The sequence below is a fragment of the Kryptolebias marmoratus genome, linkage group LG8, assembly GCF_001649575.2.
Source record: "Kryptolebias marmoratus isolate JLee-2015 linkage group LG8, ASM164957v2, whole genome shotgun sequence".
Lineage (NCBI taxonomy): Eukaryota > Metazoa > Chordata > Actinopteri > Cyprinodontiformes > Rivulidae > Kryptolebias > Kryptolebias marmoratus.
The window spans coordinates 5,450,412-5,468,691 of NC_051437.1; the positions used below are offsets into that span (position 1 = coordinate 5,450,412).

The 18,280-nt window shown below is 39.3% G+C and overlaps 1 protein-coding gene across 1 annotated transcript in view; it reads right to left on the reverse strand.

The window, feature by feature from the left end:
• The window catches only part of LOC108237636 (probable phospholipid-transporting ATPase IIA), a 42,349-nt gene extending 25,841 nt beyond the window's left edge, over positions 1-16,508 (reverse strand). The window contains exons 1-14 of the mRNA XM_017419204.3: positions 16,351-16,508; positions 13,466-13,610; positions 8,535-8,648; positions 8,240-8,348; positions 7,159-7,217; positions 6,209-6,260; positions 5,094-5,188; positions 4,173-4,253; positions 3,132-3,207; positions 2,664-2,740; positions 2,340-2,500; positions 2,089-2,231; positions 1,297-1,409; positions 560-769 (exon numbers count right to left, since the gene is read on the reverse strand). Coding sequence (XP_017274693.1) covers positions 560-769; positions 1,297-1,409; positions 2,089-2,231; positions 2,340-2,500; positions 2,664-2,740; positions 3,132-3,207; positions 4,173-4,253; positions 5,094-5,188; positions 6,209-6,260; positions 7,159-7,217; positions 8,240-8,348; positions 8,535-8,648; positions 13,466-13,610; positions 16,351-16,418 — 1,503 coding nt within the window. The 5' untranslated portion in view covers positions 16,419-16,508. The remainder of the gene's footprint in view (positions 1-559; positions 770-1,296; positions 1,410-2,088; positions 2,232-2,339; positions 2,501-2,663; positions 2,741-3,131; positions 3,208-4,172; positions 4,254-5,093; positions 5,189-6,208; positions 6,261-7,158; positions 7,218-8,239; positions 8,349-8,534; positions 8,649-13,465; positions 13,611-16,350) is intronic.
• Positions 16,509-18,280: the final 1,772 nt, after the last annotated feature.

The window sequence follows — 18,280 nt, forward strand, 5'->3', positions numbered from 1 at the left end:
TAAATTTAACACTAAACACACCACACTACACCCTAACTATAAAATCCAAACACGATAAATATCACAAAACTCATAACTCATTCCCGCGCTTGCGTTTTTTTTTTGTTTGAACTTCCTTTAATTTTTGCGCCTCTTTCTTCTTTTTACTGTAGATTTTTAGTCGTTTGACAGAAAACGTTGAGCCTCCGTCAGATTGGAGAGGAGGGGCTGTTTTTTCATTCAGCTCGGTTAGGGGTGAGATCAGACGGAGGATGGCGGAGTTTTCTCCCGGTTTTGGCGCTTCTCGCTCTGACGCGCTGAAAATATGACGATGATTTTTTTAAAATATATATGTGTCGGGAATAATTTCTCATAACTCTGGTTTTCCTTGGCCTATCGAGATGATTTAAAAACTAGTGTAAAGCTTGAAGTCTGTACTTTCGACACAGATTAAAACAAAGTGTCTGAGAGGGAGGATCTTTCCCGCTAGAGCATTTTAAATCGGTCATGTGACCTGGACGCGCCGGCGCGTCCGTCGACTTTGAAGAGTTAAACCTGCCTTTTTTTCAGTCTCTCTTACCTCGTCTGGGCTGGACGCCTGGTAGACCCTGCACGTGTCCTCGTAGTGCTGCTCAGCCTCCGCCTGGTCGGTCACACCGTTGGACTCGTACACAGGTGTCACGTTGTGCACCAGGGCAATGGCTTTCACAGCCTCGTGAACTCGACTGCTGATGGTCTTTCTGACCTTGGTGGCTGCTGGCGCCCTGGAAGCTGGAAGGTCATGAGTGGGCTGAGGACAATCACAAAAGATACTGGGGTTAAAATAAGGATATAAAATAATGTGAGAAGAATAAAACAATTGATTCTATAAAAAGCGTCTGACTCCTATCCAGAGTTTTTCTAAAAGGAGGCCACAATCACTCAGCCGCTGCTCTGATAGTGATCTGTAAACATAACCAGATGTGTAGAGTAAATATGATTTGCTTTTGTGTTGAGGCTTTGCTATTTTTAGAAGACTGTGTGCTCCGAGGGTTAATGGTTGTGTCATTAAAGAAGTCCTGTCAGTGCTTCGCTTGTGGGCTGATCCTGTTTCCTGCTTCACTAACCTTTGGTGTCAAGGGGGACAAAGAGTGTCATATGAGATCAGGAAGCATTCAACCAAACAATAATCACAAACTCATAAGTTACTCAAGACACAATGCTTGTGTCTGTTTATTTTATGTTTTCCCAAGCCTTTGGAATTCCAATCTTTTTTTGTAAATGTAATTTTGTTTTCTTTCGTTTTTTGTTTTCCTTTTTGCTGCTGCTTTTTCTTACTTGTGTGTAGGCACTAAACACATGGCTCTGAACTTCATCCATAGAGTCCATCCCGTATGCCACGGTTCCAAGATGGAGCCGCCTGAACACCATCTCATTTTGGGTAAGGGTACCTGGTAAAGAAAACATTATAGGCAATTAAATATAGAGAACAAGTTTCAGCACTAGTATACATTAGACAAGTCACTAACTCTAGCACGTTATGTGTTGTTTATCTAACTATTCTAACATTAATATCTGGATTTCCTGACTTTTCTAAACAAAGATCAACTGAACTGACTTTGCATGTGAAATATGGTGGCGTGGCTAAAAAAAAAAGAAAAAAACTGAAGAAAGTCAGAAGCCTTTGACACTACAGGCAACTTCTGCATCCTCACACTTCCTTTAAAAGCATTTTCTGTCAATATATCAAAAAGACTTCAAGGGCCTCGCACATACATTAGCCTGACCTGCAGACCCCACCGGCCTAATCGCGCTCTAGATGGGGAAACGGCCGATCGTTTTATTGGCCATGAGGGCTGTAAATCTGATGTGTAACACCTCACACCTGAGGAAATGCAGCAAAGGAGCTGCTGGACTATAAATGTGTTCATGGATGAGAGACTTTGGGGTTTTTTATGGTTTAGGGATCCAATAGGTAGCAGGTCTCTGAGAGCAGAGAACCCACCAAAGAGCAACGCCTCCAGGAAAGGAAAACACTAAACTCATTCAATATAAGCTCTTATTTTAGTGTGTAGCTTGCTGGCCTCAGTAGCTCTTTTTCATCACACATTAAAGGTTGTGCTGTGTAACCTGTTTTATCAGTCAGCAGGTAGGAGATGCGTCCAAGCTGTTCTGGTATGGTGCTGGCCCTCACCACCGTCCCTGGGATCTTTAAGTCTTTCTTAATCATCCAACTGAAAACCATCTTTCCCATATCCAGATTAACACGTAGGCTGTATCAAATGGGAAAAATAAAAATAAAAAAATCACATATTAAGCAAACATTTCATTTTTAGCTTCTTCACAAGACAAACCAATGCTGAGGATATCCTGTTTCGCACCTTATGGGCACAATGTGAGAGAAGAGAAGCAGGAAGCGAAAGATCTGAAGGTACCAACGGCCGGCAAAGTGCTGGAGGGCCACCATGACCAGCGACACCACAACCAGGGCCCCGAACAACACCTTCGTCAGACAGTTCACCTCCAGGTCGAACAAACCCACCTGACAGGAGCAACAAGGCAAACACTGTGACTCAAAGGATTGTAAATCAGAGCACAAGTCAAGCTCAAAGACTGTCAAATTCATTTCAAGTTAAACTGATCACTCACATCATCAATTAAGAACTACATTTATAATTAAATAGACCTTCATGCAGCTACTGTACCTTGTGTCTTGGGTTGGAGGTGTTCATGACACTGCGCAGCTCCTTGCCTGTGTAGATCACAACCCCCACCACTGTGCCTGGGGGGGAAGGAGGGTGACAAAAAAGTGCCTCGGGTTACTAGAATAAAGCTCGAACATAAACCATAATATGTCAGAAAGATGTTTCCCAGACCTATAATCCTGACATGAGTAGACGTTTTCAAACGAAGAAAGTCAGATTTTAAATGACATAATGGGTAACACATGTTGGAGGGGGTTCAAGAGGATTTATTCTCCTGCAGGAGAAACACTATAATAGGTAACTTTCCCAGAGCCATTTATAAATGAGGGAAGTGTTTGTCTGCCCCATTTTTTTTTGTTCTTCTTTTTAATGAATGTTTGGTTTGACAAATTATAAGATTAAGCGTTACAGAGGAAGCAAGGGTCCTGGTTACTTTTTGGACTTTAAATGAATTAAAGGTGGATTTACCAGAAGCAACAACGGTGCTGGCCCAAAGGGTGTTCTCAATGCTGAGGCTTTCGTTTACAGGCGGGTCTCCATCCTCCTGCATCAGTTCAAACAACAAACTTACACAACGAGTGTCAAAAACTGGTCCAAGAACTCCCAACTTTGTTAAGCAGGGATTTTTGTTACCAAAAACAATCTTCATTTGTGCGTTGTTTTACATTCATAATGCTCTTGACACATTTGACAGTTGGTGGTTAAGGAGTAACCGAAACAGAAACGGGCAACAAACAGCAAAATGTTACCATGGAAAACAATCTTATGTTAAAACACTAAACATTGGAGGAAGAGTCCAAGTTTTATTACTTCTCATGGTGTGTCACTTAAGCATTTAATGCCACTCACACCTTTACCAACTGAAAATCCTAAGCAAACACTTTAAACTACTTTCATTTGTTAGAAATGTGCAACTTCTGATGCATGTTTCGTAAAATCTTACAAAATTTGTTTTTCAAAAAGGAAGATAAACTTATTTTATGTATTAATAACAAATGTTGTTTGTAAAGTATTTTGATGATTATTTATTTATTTATTATTCATCCATATATCAGGAAATTGGACAACAAATAAATGAAAAATGGTTCACAAATTATCTTTTTGGCAGTTATTATTTTAACAAACTGGCCTCTGTGAAAAAGTAATAAACCTAGTTTTTTTATTGTTATAATCAACTATGAGAAAAAAGCCATTAAAGCATGTTTGGAGTCTTGTTGACCAAGTTGCTAATTTTCTTTGTTCACCAGCTGCAAGAGTTTAGTTTTGTACATTTCAGGAAAAAGAAAAATAGCAAATTAAAGAAGGTGATCTTACTGCTGTGCTCGATGCTAACATAACTGATGGAATATTACAAGTTTCAACTGAGTAATGTTGAAGTCATAAGATTCAAATAAATCCATAAAGGTGCTAATCCAGATGTAAATACATCAAATTGCCATTAAATTCATCCAGAGAAGAGCAGTTAGGACAGGAGCTGAGGCTTTAGCTGAAATGTAATGTAAGACTTACCCTGGTGAAGGTTCCAATGAAATTATGAATGTCAATGTTTGGTTCTTCTGCATACACGTATGATCTGATCTGGAGAAGATCCTGAAAGAGAAAATACCAACAAAGTTCAGAGCCAGTCAATCGCAGGGACTCCATGAAGTTCTTTCAACCTGAAAAAGTGATCCTATAAGCACATTTAATTTGTTTGTTTTGTCTTTTCCTCTAAAGTTGACAAAAAAAAAAAAATTCAAAAAATCTTTATCCAACTGAGTTCAAAAATTATTATATTATAAAATTTTATTTCAGATCACATCAATGTTTGTCTGATTTTGTGTTTTACACGGTGAATCTAGTCTGAAGCTTTAGTTAGTCAAAGGCCAAGAAGATGACAGGAAATATTGAAAAAAGTGTTAATCTAACTTTTTCACCTTTTTCCACCTAACAGCTCAAAACATATTAATCCAGTACTCACAGAGAAAGAAAAGAACAAGAACAATTAGTAATTTAAGATGATATTTTGGCCTTTTTTCTCCTAAAAAAGGTAACTTTATCATATAATCAGTAATCACAATAAATGCCTATAGTTTTTCTTTGTGTTAACTATTTAGTCAACAAAACTATTTCAGTTTCAACATCCCAATAAAAACAAAGTCTTCCTCAGTCAAACACCAGTAAAACACTGAAAACCTCTCTAAAACGTACAAGCCTGAGGTGACTCTCCAAGCTTTTAGTTCTGACATTCTTTGATGTTCGGGTCACCCTACAGTTGACTTAAATGAGGACTCAGTCCTAATGAAAGACTTGGTTCTCTGAGGACAGGAATCTGTACCCACAATCACTCCTGTGTTCGTCCGTTAACAAAGAACGAGACACAACAATGGAGTAGTTATCAACTTTTCTCCTGTGCCCTTTCAACCTCTCCATCAGCATATTGGGACTCACGGAGGCAGTTGGCAGCCTCTGAGTGCAGGCCACAGGGAGGCGTAGTTTCCAGTCTGTCTCTCCGTCTAGCTGGTCCGTCCGCAGGAAACAGGAGCCTGTGAGCAACAAGCAGCACGAATGATGCGAGACGAACACACATTGACCTCTAGAGGGCAACCATGCATAGGCTTTTTGTTCAAATAAAATGACCTTACAAGACTTCTTCAGCAGTGAATGCACACATCACTTAACTTCTACTCCGAAACATCCTGAAGGTTGTTCTGTCAGTACCTCATGTCAGTTATTTGTTAATAACTTCAAAGTTACCGGTTAGAATAAATTCACGAAAGGGGCACAAACTCTTTTTTTTTTTTTTTTGTCTGGGATGACTTGTGTGAATGTGGCTGAGCTGCAGATTACTGTTGGCAGAGGCATCCATCACAGCCCATCCCCCCCAGCCCCCAGCCTGCATGCGTCATCCTGCCCAAAACTCCAAATCATGGCCTAGGCCTTTCATAATTGACCTAATGGCCTCCACATGGAAGAGAGATAACCAGAGACAATTTCCAGTAAAACAAAGTAGGTTTTTTTTAATTTTCCTGGAACGGAAGACACAACAACAACAAGCATTTAGCCTTTCTGGGAGACTCATATTTGGTTTTCTAGAAGCTGAAAATAGAGCTGCTGTGATGTTTTTTTGTTTGTTTTTTTTTTCTTTTAGAAACATGCAATGCAGTTCACTATGTCATCGCCGACATCTGCTCTACTTATCCATATTTGATTATTCAGATGAGGCATTAAGGCACAATCCTCTCCCGTCTCCTGTTTTCTCTTTGCATTTCATCTTATGCGTCCCTTGATTTTCCTTTTCATTATCTCCTCATTTGAAAGACAAAATTAGTCCCACACAAATATCAGGAGAGAACAATGTTTTGTCTGGGGGAAGTAGCAACTTGCCATCATGCAACATTTCGAGTGACAATTCACTAGTGGACTCAGTCACAGTTTATACATTGTGGGGCTTCCTGTCGTGGCTCAGGGTTAATCCCAGCACCTCAGCGCCTTTTTAAACAAGCCATTTCCCCGGCCAGCCTGCCTGTTGTGGATATCTGGATGAATGACCAGCATATGTTTACCATTTCTTTCAGAGGTTCTCAAAAAGATCATGTCAGCAGGAACACGTTGGTTCTACAAAGAAAGACAGAAAGAAAAGCATGATTTCAACATCACTTCATGGTTGTACACTTTTCCTCCCCTCACTCCTCCGTTTCTCTTTAAATGTAGAAAAGTTAAACGTTTAGCTTTTCATGTGCCACATTACCAACAGCCAGTCAGTCAAAAGTAATAAGCCCTCCAGCAAATTCTCTTGTTGTGGCCAGAACAGGACCTCAGTCAGTTGTTTTTTTAACATTCAGCTTGATTTGGTTCCTCCCCCACCCCCTACCATTTAATTCACCTGAACAGCCTTCCTAAAGTTAAACCACTAATTGATTATTGCCAAGCAGTAAATAGTTTATTACAACCTTTAATGACTTTTCAAATAATGGTTTAACTTTGATTTAGAAACTTCCAAATGACAACTCAAGTTTGTTTCTGAATTGTACTCAAAATATCAGAATCACACAATTAATTTAGCAACCTAGAACCAGAATAAATATCTTCAGCTAAAAACTGCAAACAGTTCATATTTTATCTACAAAAACCTCAGAAACTCTTCATGAGAGGTGCAACTGAGCACATCACACTGAAGACTTAAAGCTATTAAACTTCAAATTATAACTGGAATTTCAGAAATTACAAATATCAATGATACTAAATGAAATTTACATTAAAAATCAAATTAAAGCCATTTTAAGTTCACATGTCTTGTGCAGATTTTTTGTTTTGACAGGCTGAGGCTGAGCATTGATCACAAGATTACAAAATCTTTACTAACTCCTTCCACTTCAGTCTCCAGTAGAGCAGAGATGATTAACAACCCCCTCCCTCATTATTTGCTCTGATGTAAATGGAAACTTGACAGTCCTAAAAGGCACAACTATTCACAGATGTTCATAAAACCTGGAACAAACAACCTTCAACAAACCTTTTCCACAATTATAAGATCGCCCACTTGAATGCCGCTGCTTTTAACCTTCACTGTGCCTGAAATACACAACAAAACGCAAACAAGGGGTCAGTTAGTTTGTTACTTATAGTTATATATGATAAGCAGAAGTTGAAATATGAAACTAGTTGAAATTTATACTAGAGAAGTGTGGGTAAAAATAGTCTCCTGCATTTCTCTGTAGCACGTTTCCTCACTTGTAAATAGATTAGCAATTTTGGTTTTAATCAAATGGGTCAAAAGAATCAATGACACATTGATGTACCCTACATGTCCAACCAATCAGCTCAGTAAATTTGGGAGAAACTGCTCTCCTTGCAGATTCTAAAGAATGCTGGGGGAGTTGAGCCTTTTCTCTCATTCCACTTGGAGTGAACAGGCAAAACTGTTTGGAAAAGATCAGTGACCCTTGAACTGAGCTGTGACCTTTGGCTTTGCATATGTAAGACATTAAAGCACATTAATATTGTTACGCACATTCACAGGACTTCACATGAGCGCAGGAACATTTGTAGGTGCCATTTTATAAAATAGCTAATCAGTGCAGCTTCTCGCTTCGACTTGTACAAAAGAATATTAGCTTCACATTGCATTTTTAACTAAAAACTTGTTTTTGTTCTCCAGTTATGCTTTCTCATCTATAGATGTGGGTTACCAGTTTAAAAGAGCTCACAAAACAAAAGTAACCGGTCTCTTCTTGGGTAAAAAGAAACTACACAAAATACTGACACTGTTAAGTTTCTTAAAAACACAAATCTGCACAAGGGTCACTATCATGGAGGCAACCAGTGATTATGTTTATGACTAAAACAAGCTGCCACATCAAAGGAACAAAGTGATGGAAACCACAAGAGGCCTCCTACTTTTTATTGCTGGTAGCACTTTATACCAAGGCCTCTTATGCACACTTTTACATCTCTGCTTTGAATTACCCACCATTTCCCCTAGCCCCAATAAGTTTTAATAGGACCAACGTCCTACCGTTAGTTGGGGCTGATCTGGAGATATAAATAGCAGACAGACAGACAATATCAGAGCTGTTCGGGATTTCAAATCTCACCTCGTGTTGAAAGCTTGCTGTAAATCTGAGAGTTCACCTCTTTGTCTCGGAGGTAACATCTTATTTCTTCGATTGCCTCTCTCATGATGGTAATGATCAAAACAAGACCCTAAAGGGTTAAATGTTACAATTACAAAGTGTTTGTCGGCAAAGTGGATAACAACAAATGATACTGTAGGACATACATGTTCACATTTTTAAAAGAAATGCACAGCTGAGGCAGGGAAAAGAAAAAAAAATGTCTGAGGAGATTAAGTGGACTGAGAATAAAGATTAACAGAGGAGGATAACATACCAAAGGGACCCAGTAGGTGTACAGGGCACCTAAGCGTAACTCCTCGACAAACTGCGAGCAGGCCAACAGTAAAAAGTACAAGTTGAAGAAGTACTTGAACTGATTGAACAGCACCTGAGAACACAAAACAAAGAACTGTGTGAAGCATTCACTGCCTGATATACAACAACACCTAACATGCACAAGTCAAAGAACATCAGCAGCCACAATCACATCAGAGGGCTCTGTGTGGCTTGTTAAAACACTTCTGGCATGTCACAGAGGAAGAAACTTCATGATAATTGGTAGTCATAATGCATTTGTTTCATAAAAATATCACTAACTTTGTGAAACAAGTTAAACAATTTCCTTTATATGTCATAATATTTATGTATATTAAATGTGAGCAATTGATTATTCGATCAACAAAATATAATTAAATTATCAGATAGACTGCCATATTATGTTTTCTGCCTCTGATTGGTCAACACTGCCAAGAGTATGAACAATCAAACAGAAATGCCAAAACATTTTGCCTCTTATTTAGTCTGCTTGTTACAGAATTTCAACCCTTTAGGTTCTTCTTCGCTTTTTCAATAAAATAAAAAAATCTGCAAAACATATAGTACGAGAATTAGTGAGTAGTTGAATCACTCAGGTTATTAAAAATACACATTTTTCAAACTGAAGACAGAAATACCAAAACTATCCACAATTTATTTGTAACTTTGTGACTTTATGGGATTAAATGCCCAGAACTGTAAAAAGGAATACCAACTACAATAAATGTTTTATAGCAACAATGTCAGGTTACCCCAGTGTTTATAATTTCACACACACACACACAATAACTTCCATCTTGCCGTATTTGTTCCACATGGGCAGTTCCACTTTCAATTCAAGCTCGGGTCCTCTACCAGAGGCCTGGGAGCTTCAGGGTTCTGCTCAGTATCTTAGCTGTTCCTAGGACTGTGCTCTTCTGGACAGAGATCTGGTGTTACAGCCACTTGCTACATCTCACCTTCTTCTGTAGCCTGTTGACCACCACAGTGTTAGTTAGCCATTACTAGTTTGTTGGTCTGGATCTGGAAGTCTCACGGTATCTTAGAGCATTGTTTTATTTTTCTGCATCCATGTAGCCAACCATTTGTGCACATCCATGCGTTTGTTCTTCATTACGCTCCATCACGTTTCACTCAGGAGTAAACCAGTTTCACTACAGCTGTAGGTGGCAATGATGTGCTGATTTGTTAATGGTCTATCCAAAAGACAAGAAGAAGAAGAAACAAAGTTTGGGTGATTTCTCACCAGGAAATAGATGCAATTTTGGTGTCTTTGTAGTCCCTGAGCAATAAATGATCCAAATACTGACAGCAGCAAGTTTCCTCACACAGCATTTCCTCAAAACAAGCATCTGTTTTGTTTTTCTTCTTCTGCTTATGGTTTAAATCAGTCTTTTTTTTGTCTGTTGTATCTTTAAAGCCACCATTTTAGATGGAAGATGTGTATAATGCAGCAGGCAAAAAAAAAAGGTTGTGGATCTTAGCAGACAGGTAAAGATGACAAAATTTACATCACAGGAGAACAGACATTGAAAGAATGAACAACTCTGCTTCTGCCTGTAGCCTTGTCATTACCTCCGCCAAGGTGGTTATGTTTTCAGTAGTGTTGGTTGGGTTGTTCATCCATCCATTAGCAAGATTACTTAAAAACTAATGAACAGATTTTGATGACAATTTTCAGCAAATGTTGAGGTTGTTACAGAAAAAAAGTTATTAAGTTATGGTGGTGATCCAAATCACAATCCTACAATTTTTAATGGTCTTGTTGCTGGTTTGTGCTCTCAGAGTGCTTCTAGATCTCCACTACCCATGGTGAAGCCTTCAAATTTGAGGACCTCCAGTTGTACTTAGCACAGATGATTCAAGCCTCTGTTGCTCTCGTGCTGCCATGATTAGTGCCTCTGTGCTGTCCACGGTGGGTTTCTGCTGCCTAAGACATTCACTTAACAGATCATCATTGGGGTCTGTCTTCCTGACGTACTCCAGGATCTTGGGTGTCTCATTCTGTATAGTGGCTCTGATGCCTCCCTCCTTTCTCTTGGTGTACAGTCTCAGGGTGACAGACCTGTGAAGCAGGTTATCTGATGACTGGCACCACATATGTGTTGATGGCTTGGACTTTGTTCTTACCATTCAGTTGGCTCTTCAGGACCTGCCTTACTCTCTGTAGGTACTTGGTTGTGGCTGACTTCCTTGCGGCCTCATCCTGGTTGCCATTTGGCTGTGGTATACCAAGGTATTTGTAGCTGCCATGGACATCTGCAATGTTGTCTTCAGATAGTTCAACCCCTTCAGTTCTGATCAACTTGCCTCACTTGGACACCATTTGGCCATACTTATTCAGTCCAAATGACATTGCAGAGACATTTCATATACAATACATACATATTCTTCCATTAAGTTTTCTTCAAAATAACTTTTTTGTTTATATTTTCATGAATCCCTGTGCCAGTACATATTAGTGCTTTTTATCCACCAGTGAGATTCATAAATTTAACACGCATTCTACAGCTTTGCTCAGGTTCATTACCACCACTGTGTGAGATTACAGCCAGGGGAATGTGTGTGTATTCACATTCCTACTTTGTGTCTTTCCCGAAACTGCAGCCTGGCGAAGACTAGAGTAAACAAAACAATCCACAAAAAAGCATAAAGCTCAACATACGTTCTAGAGAAAAGAACTTCTTGACATGAAGAAATGTAAATAAAAAGCATCCCAATTTGCAATGCAAACAACTTCTTGCTCTTGTCTTTTCTTTCTCAAACAAATCTGAGCTACTTTCAATTTCAGACTGCATAAACAGGATAAAAAAAAATATCTTAAGACAACTGCATGCCCAGAAAGCAAATGAATATGTAAACCAGGAAGGGCAAATGCCAAAATCAAAAACATAACAAGTGCAGTTCAAGTCCACAAGTCGAAATGAAACGATTATTTCTCTCCACCTTGAGGTTTTTACTCAAAGTAAAATCTCAATAAAGGCTCCATGAACAGAGATGATTTTAACTAAATGCATTCTTGTATCTCCATTTAGAAAATGCACGTTATGATTTCGAAAGGAAAATTATATTCAAAATTTACTGACAAAAACCAAAAGAGAAATTTGAATTTTGTTTACAAAGTGAACGTGACAGAGCAAACTGTGATGGTTAAAAATCTAACCTGCATTTGTCAAATATCAACCTCAAGCATGTAAACATGAAGCTGTTTGGAGTTAAGGGTAAGTTAATACAACTTCCCTGTTCTTATATTAAACTACTAGGACCTAGAAGGTAAACAAAATCTGTTTATTTGTTGATTAGTAAAAAAAAAAAAAAGACAAGTGTGTTGATAAAAGAGTAATAAGTGGGTCACATTTCACACAAAAACGTTCAGCCATTTTTGGCACTTTCTACCTGAGCTATAATTACCACCTAAAGGTGAAGGCAGAACGATATTGTTTTTGCTCGTGAGTGTGTGCACGTGTGTGTTCGTTTGTCTGTACCATTAGCAAAATGTCTCATGAACCAGGTGATGGATTTGAATGAAACTCTCAGAAAGCAATCCCTGAATAAACATTTACAGCTGATTAACTTTCAGAGTCAATCCTATTTAAGATGGCTGCTACAGCTTAGCAAAAAAATACTGCCTATAATGCAACCAATTTTACAGATACTGAGCTGTAATTTGGCACGATTGTAGCTGTGAATCATCTCCAAAACATACTTCAAGCAGTATACACTGCACAAGATCTTTGTCTAAAACATTTGTTTAAACCATTATTTTCAACTCTGTTTTTCTGTTAGCAAAATATCTCATGAACCACTGGACCAATTTTAATGAAAGGCTCAGAAAGTTATCACTAGTTATACATCTACAACTGATTTAACTTTGGAGTCATCCCAATTCAAGCTGGTTACCACAGCTAAACGACATGAGCAAATACAAAAATGGCCATAACTTAGTCATCTTTACATATACTGAGCTAAAATCCGGTGTGGTTGTATCTGAGACTCATCCTTAACACATAGTCAGAGCGTTATCCTTCAGAGAGTCGCAGGTGTCTTTGTGGTCTCTCTCTATTCTTTCTTTACAGTCACTCAGTTTGTGAGGACGTCCTGCTCTTGGTAGATTTACACGTTCCATATTCCTTCCATTTCTGAATGATGGCTCTAACAGAACTCCTGGGGATGTTTAGGGCCTTGGAAATCTTTTTTTTTTCCATTTAATTGATATTACTCTGCAGAAATTTAATTTTCCCTTTGACATTGAAGGTTGTTTTTTATTTTAGTTTTTGTAAAGAAGACCAATTTATATTGACCATGATTGATTTATGAAAGCAATAAAAGCATAAACCATCCGAGGGGTTGAATACTTTTTGGCATTAACACAGCTCGTGAGATATGACTGTGGAGGTCACAAAAGGCTGCAGGCGATATGCATTCATTCAACAAACTTGGCCTTTAATTATTTATTTGGTTTCCTCAGATAATTATTTGAAGTTCAGATCTTTTGTTCACAGAGTTGATTATTCTGTGGATACATGGTCGCAATAAGCAACACAACAACAAAGACCTAAAGAGAAGTGATGTATAGAAACCACAGTTGGTTCAGGATAGATCTTTTAAAGACTTTTAAAAATCTACTGATCATTTGTAGGCTAAACAATATTCTGAAGTGTCGTTTGAAAATCCTAAAGCATTGAAAATAACTACTAGTTGCTCCTCTGTACTGATTCTCTGCTCCACAGCGATGCCTGTGATAACAAGCAGCCAGCAGCCTCAACTATAACGTGGCAAAAACGTGTCCAATAAGCTGACTGTGACTTTAAGTCTGGCTGAAGGAGCTGGCTGGTGGTTTGGGGGTTAAACAGAGGCAAGGTGAAGAAATGATCTTTGACTGACACTAACCCCAGGAAGGAAGCTGAAGAAGTTGTACTTCTGGTTGTTAATGACATTCTTCGGGTACCTCTGCTCCCTTTTCTCTGGGTGGCCGAGCCACACAGTGCGAGGACGGAAGTCCCCCATACCACAGCATCTTGACCACGGACAGCAGCTGAAAGCAGAAGGCAAAGGAATATTAAGGCAGTTCATCTTTAATGATTCAGTAGAAATCATTCTGACCAACAAGGAAGTTCACCCATTTTTTAGTCTTTTATGCAACAGATAAAACACATTGGGTTTCATAAAGAACACTGTGATGTACTGATAACAGCTTAGCAAACTGGTTGTCAATCAGCACACAAAGAAGAACTTCGAGACAAATGTGAAAAATGATCTGACCTCATGTTTACAACACTCTCAGCACCGCAGACAACACAAGGAGACACTATATCTGAGCAAGATGGTGATGCAAATTCAACATGTGCTATCACATCAATTGTTGACCAGTTAGTAAAACTGAACCCTGCAAAGTTTCTATATGAAGAGCCAAAGGAAGTGGTGACGCAAATATAAATCTACCTTTAGCAATCTTATGTCTCTTATCACAAAAAACCTTGTGACAGATTTGAATGTAACTTTCAGGAAGTAATCACTGGATGTATGTCTACAACTGATTAACCTTTGAACCCAACCCAACTCAAGATGGTCACCTCAGTCGATTCACCTGAAAAACACAAAAAATGGCTATAATTTGGTTAAGTTTACAGCTACTGACCTAAAATTTGGCGTGATTGTAGCTGAATAGTTATTCATAACATGTACTCCAAGTGCCACTTATTGCATATGATCTTTGTTTAAAATTTTAGCGATAACTGAAGGCGTCACCCCTCGTTGTTAGCAAAATATCTCACAAACCAGCAGATAGATTTTAATAAAACTTTTAAAAAGTAATCATTGGATGTTAAATGTAATTTAATATAGCTGCCACAACTAATCAACATTAGCCAACACAAAAATGGTTATACCTCAGTTTACGTGTATGGAGCTAAAACTCGATATAGTAGTAGCTGAGAGTCATTCCCAACACAAGTTCTGAGTGTGACATGTCACGATAACATATGAATTGTGCATACCGTTATTTTTAAAGTTTGATTAAAGCGACTACAACTCTGGCATTTCTCAACATAAGTAGATCTTAGTCAAACTCTGGCATGAAGGGCGGTGGGTGACATGCAATCCGTCAAAGAATTCTAGGCCTTTAATTTTTCAAACATTTATTTGTGGGGTGAAATTTTTTCTGCATATATGTTGTCTTGTGATGCTGTTTGAAAGAGCTGCCTGTGGAAAAAAAAAACGGGTCTAAAAAAATGAAGTATTTTACAATAAACGAGGAGTTTAGCCTGGCAGCGGGCTAGGGAGAGTCTGGGGCCCGCCAGGCTTTTAATACACTGGGGGAAACCCTGTATATATATATATATATATATATATATATATATATATATATATATATATATATATATATATATATACACAAACTTCCATCTCATCTCGTCCTATTTGTTCCACATGGGTGGTTCCACTTCAAGCTCAGGTCCTCTACCAGAGGCCTGGGAGCTTGAGGGTTCTGCTCAGTATCTTAACTGTTCCTAGCACTGTGCTCTTCTGGACAGAGATCTCTGAGGTTGTTCCTGGGATCTGTTGGAGCCACTCTTCCAGTTTGGGGGTCACAGCATCGACTGCTCTGACGACCACTGGTACCACTGAGGCCTTGACTTTTCACAACTTCTCTATTTCCTCCTGCAGCTTTTGGTGTTTCTTGAGCTTTTTGTGCTCCTTCTTCCAGATATTACTTGTGACTGCTACATCTATCACCACTGCTTTCTTCTGTATCTCATCTATCACTATAATGTCTGGTTGGTTAGCCATCACCTGTTTGTCAGTCTGGATCTGGAAGTCCTACAATTTCTTAGCTCTGCCATTCTCCACCACCTTAGGTGGTAAGAAAAAATTAACACAAAATGTAAGTCTGAATTAATTCATATTTCATTTGAATCAATTAAATGCCTAAATGCTTATTTTTTATTTGTATAACCAAAGGCAGTTTTTTATTAACTTTGTGTCTTTAAATATTACCTGAGTTTTTGTATTTAGTTTAAGTTTATGTAAAGTAACACTTTGACCTCTCATTGCACCTGGCTCACTGTCTGAGAGGTGGACTGGTATGTTGGATGTACCAGAGGTTTCTTTGTTGTTGTTGTTGTTTTGTGGTCAGATCATTTGCTTATTTGTTGTAATTCTGTGCAACACTTTTCGTCTCTCAGGTGTTTGTATTTTCCCTCGACCCTCGCCCTAACGCCACCATGCTAGCTTGATCCGTGTGTTGGCTACATGTCAGCCCTGCTTCTTCTCCATCATCACTCGTGTGGCCTGTCCTTTAATGTGCTGACAAAAACAACCGTAAAGTTAAACTTTGGGTTAACATGTGAATTAAACACTTGGTGGTTTTGACTGAGAGCCTACAGCTGGAACAGCTTTCTGCTCCTTGACACTGAAATCCTGTTATCCGAGCAAATATTGACGTGATGGGCGTCGGTGCACTTGTTTCAGCGGCACCCCGGAACAAGGATGTCTCATGGAGCTCAGGCTAACGTTAGCCGTTTAAAAGCAACGGTGAACGGCTTTATGCTATTCATTAGCATGTTAGCCTGTTATTATTAGCAGTAATATTATTGTTGTTGCTGCTGTTCAGCCACAAAACCTTCCACGGCTTAGCTGGGATTTTAGACAATCTCGACGCTCCGGTGTAAACAATTAACGGCCATACTGACTGACTACAGCTGAAGCCAACGAGCCAAAAAACCCACCAACAATTACCTTTGTTTTCATGTGACGGTGCTGCGCAACGCCCTTACCCATTTCTATGTTTACTGTCGTGTCTTTTGGGTCGCCTCACGGGTTGTAGGGGGATACTGTCGGTCATTCCTGCAGCCCCTGGTTGTGGCTGGGAGCTTGGAGGCAGTCAGTCGGGCTGGAGCGGTCCTTGGCCTGGGCGGAGGCTCCCAGCTGTCACTCACACAGGACGGCTGGCGGTGCTGGGACACATCCGGCGTGGGCGCTACAACCGTGAGGCGCTTGTGGTGTGTTTTCACCTCACATTTGCGACGCAATTTTCATTGGATGAGTTTGAAACTTTATATTCTGAATAGCCTCAAGTAAACGTCCTATTTAAGAGTCTCACCACATAGTTGTGACAAGACTGATTTATTGTTCCCCTCCACCTGAGAGCTAAACCCCACCTTCGCCACTTCTAGCCGGATCATGCCACGGCTAACAGAAAACAAATGGGCTTATTCATGAAGATGTACTTGATTTTTTGAATACCTACTGACTGAGACGTGAAGTAACTCACTATTTGTTATGTTATGCACTTGGACGTGTGTACTTTTGACTTTTGTCAAAATACCTCATGAACAACTAGACGAATTTTAATGAAACTTGCAGACAATAATGATTGGGTGTACACCTAGAACAGGTTGTGTTTTAGGGTCAACTCAATTTAAGGTGACTGCTACACTGAGCTGACCGTGAAAAACAAAAACTGCTATAAAGCAGTCAATTTTACTTTTATTTGTTAAAAAATTACTCAAATTTGGTGTGGTAGTGACTGAGACCGATCCTTAACACATGTTCTGAGCGGTAACAAAGTGGCATAGATCTTTGATTAAAATTCAACGATTATTAACTGTTCTGTATGTTAGCAACCCGGGGCAATTTTTAATTAAACTTTCAGGAAGTATGAATTGTATGCACCTCTACAACTGATTAACTTTGGAGACATCACAATTCAAGATGGCTGCTACAGCCAAGTGACCTCAGAACACACAAAAAAAGCAATAATTCAATCAGTTTTGGAAGAGCAACAACAAGTTCCTTTATCATTTATTCACACTTTCCTTACAGTGCTGGACCATACGAGAAACGGGGATCAGAAGGATCAGAAAGTCAGGAAATTTAAACCAAATAGTAGATTATTCACACAATATATTTCATAAATGAAATACAAACAAAAAGACGTTTTTCAAATATTATGAAAGAAAACAGGTGTATCATGCATTGGGCAGGAATGACCAAAAAAGTTTACATTTTTTAGCATGTTAGTCAAAAAAAAATCAGATTTCAGATGGAGCGAAATCTGTCCCAGTATCCAACTTCCTCCCGTAACTGTCTTCTCACCTCCTAATTTCCAGTTTTAACTCCTTTGGTACCCTCTCCAGATCTTCTTTATCCCCTGACCTAAAAGCTCTTGTCTTCTCATGTAGCAGAGCTACACCCAGGGCTTATTGTTAGGTGAACAACCGTACCCTCTTGGTTGGTACGGTGTTCTCAATATGAAGATTAATATAATCTGTGATGCAGTTTGTGAGACTGTCTATGTTCTCCCATGAAGTTTACACAACACTTCCCAGACTGTAAACCTAAAACAGTCCTGGAGTGCTCAGCTGGCCTCCTCAAACCAAGTCCTCACATACCTTTTGATTGGGAGTTGTCTATTTATTATAGGTACGTAGTCTGAGTGCAGGCAAACAAGGTTGTGAACAAAGCAGCCAAGTGGGGGGACGGAGGTTGAGGTGTAAGCATCCTTGATATCTGCAATACAAGAGGTCTAGTGTTTTATTGTCCATGGTATGACAATTAATATATTGTATGAATGCTGAAAGAGTGGAAGACAGGGAAGTGTGGTTGTTGTTTCCAGACATCAGAAGGAGGGCCTAGGGGTGCAATGTCTGCAGCTGTGACAGGGGGTGGGGTGTGTGTGTGTGGGTGGTGGTGGTGTGGGGGGGG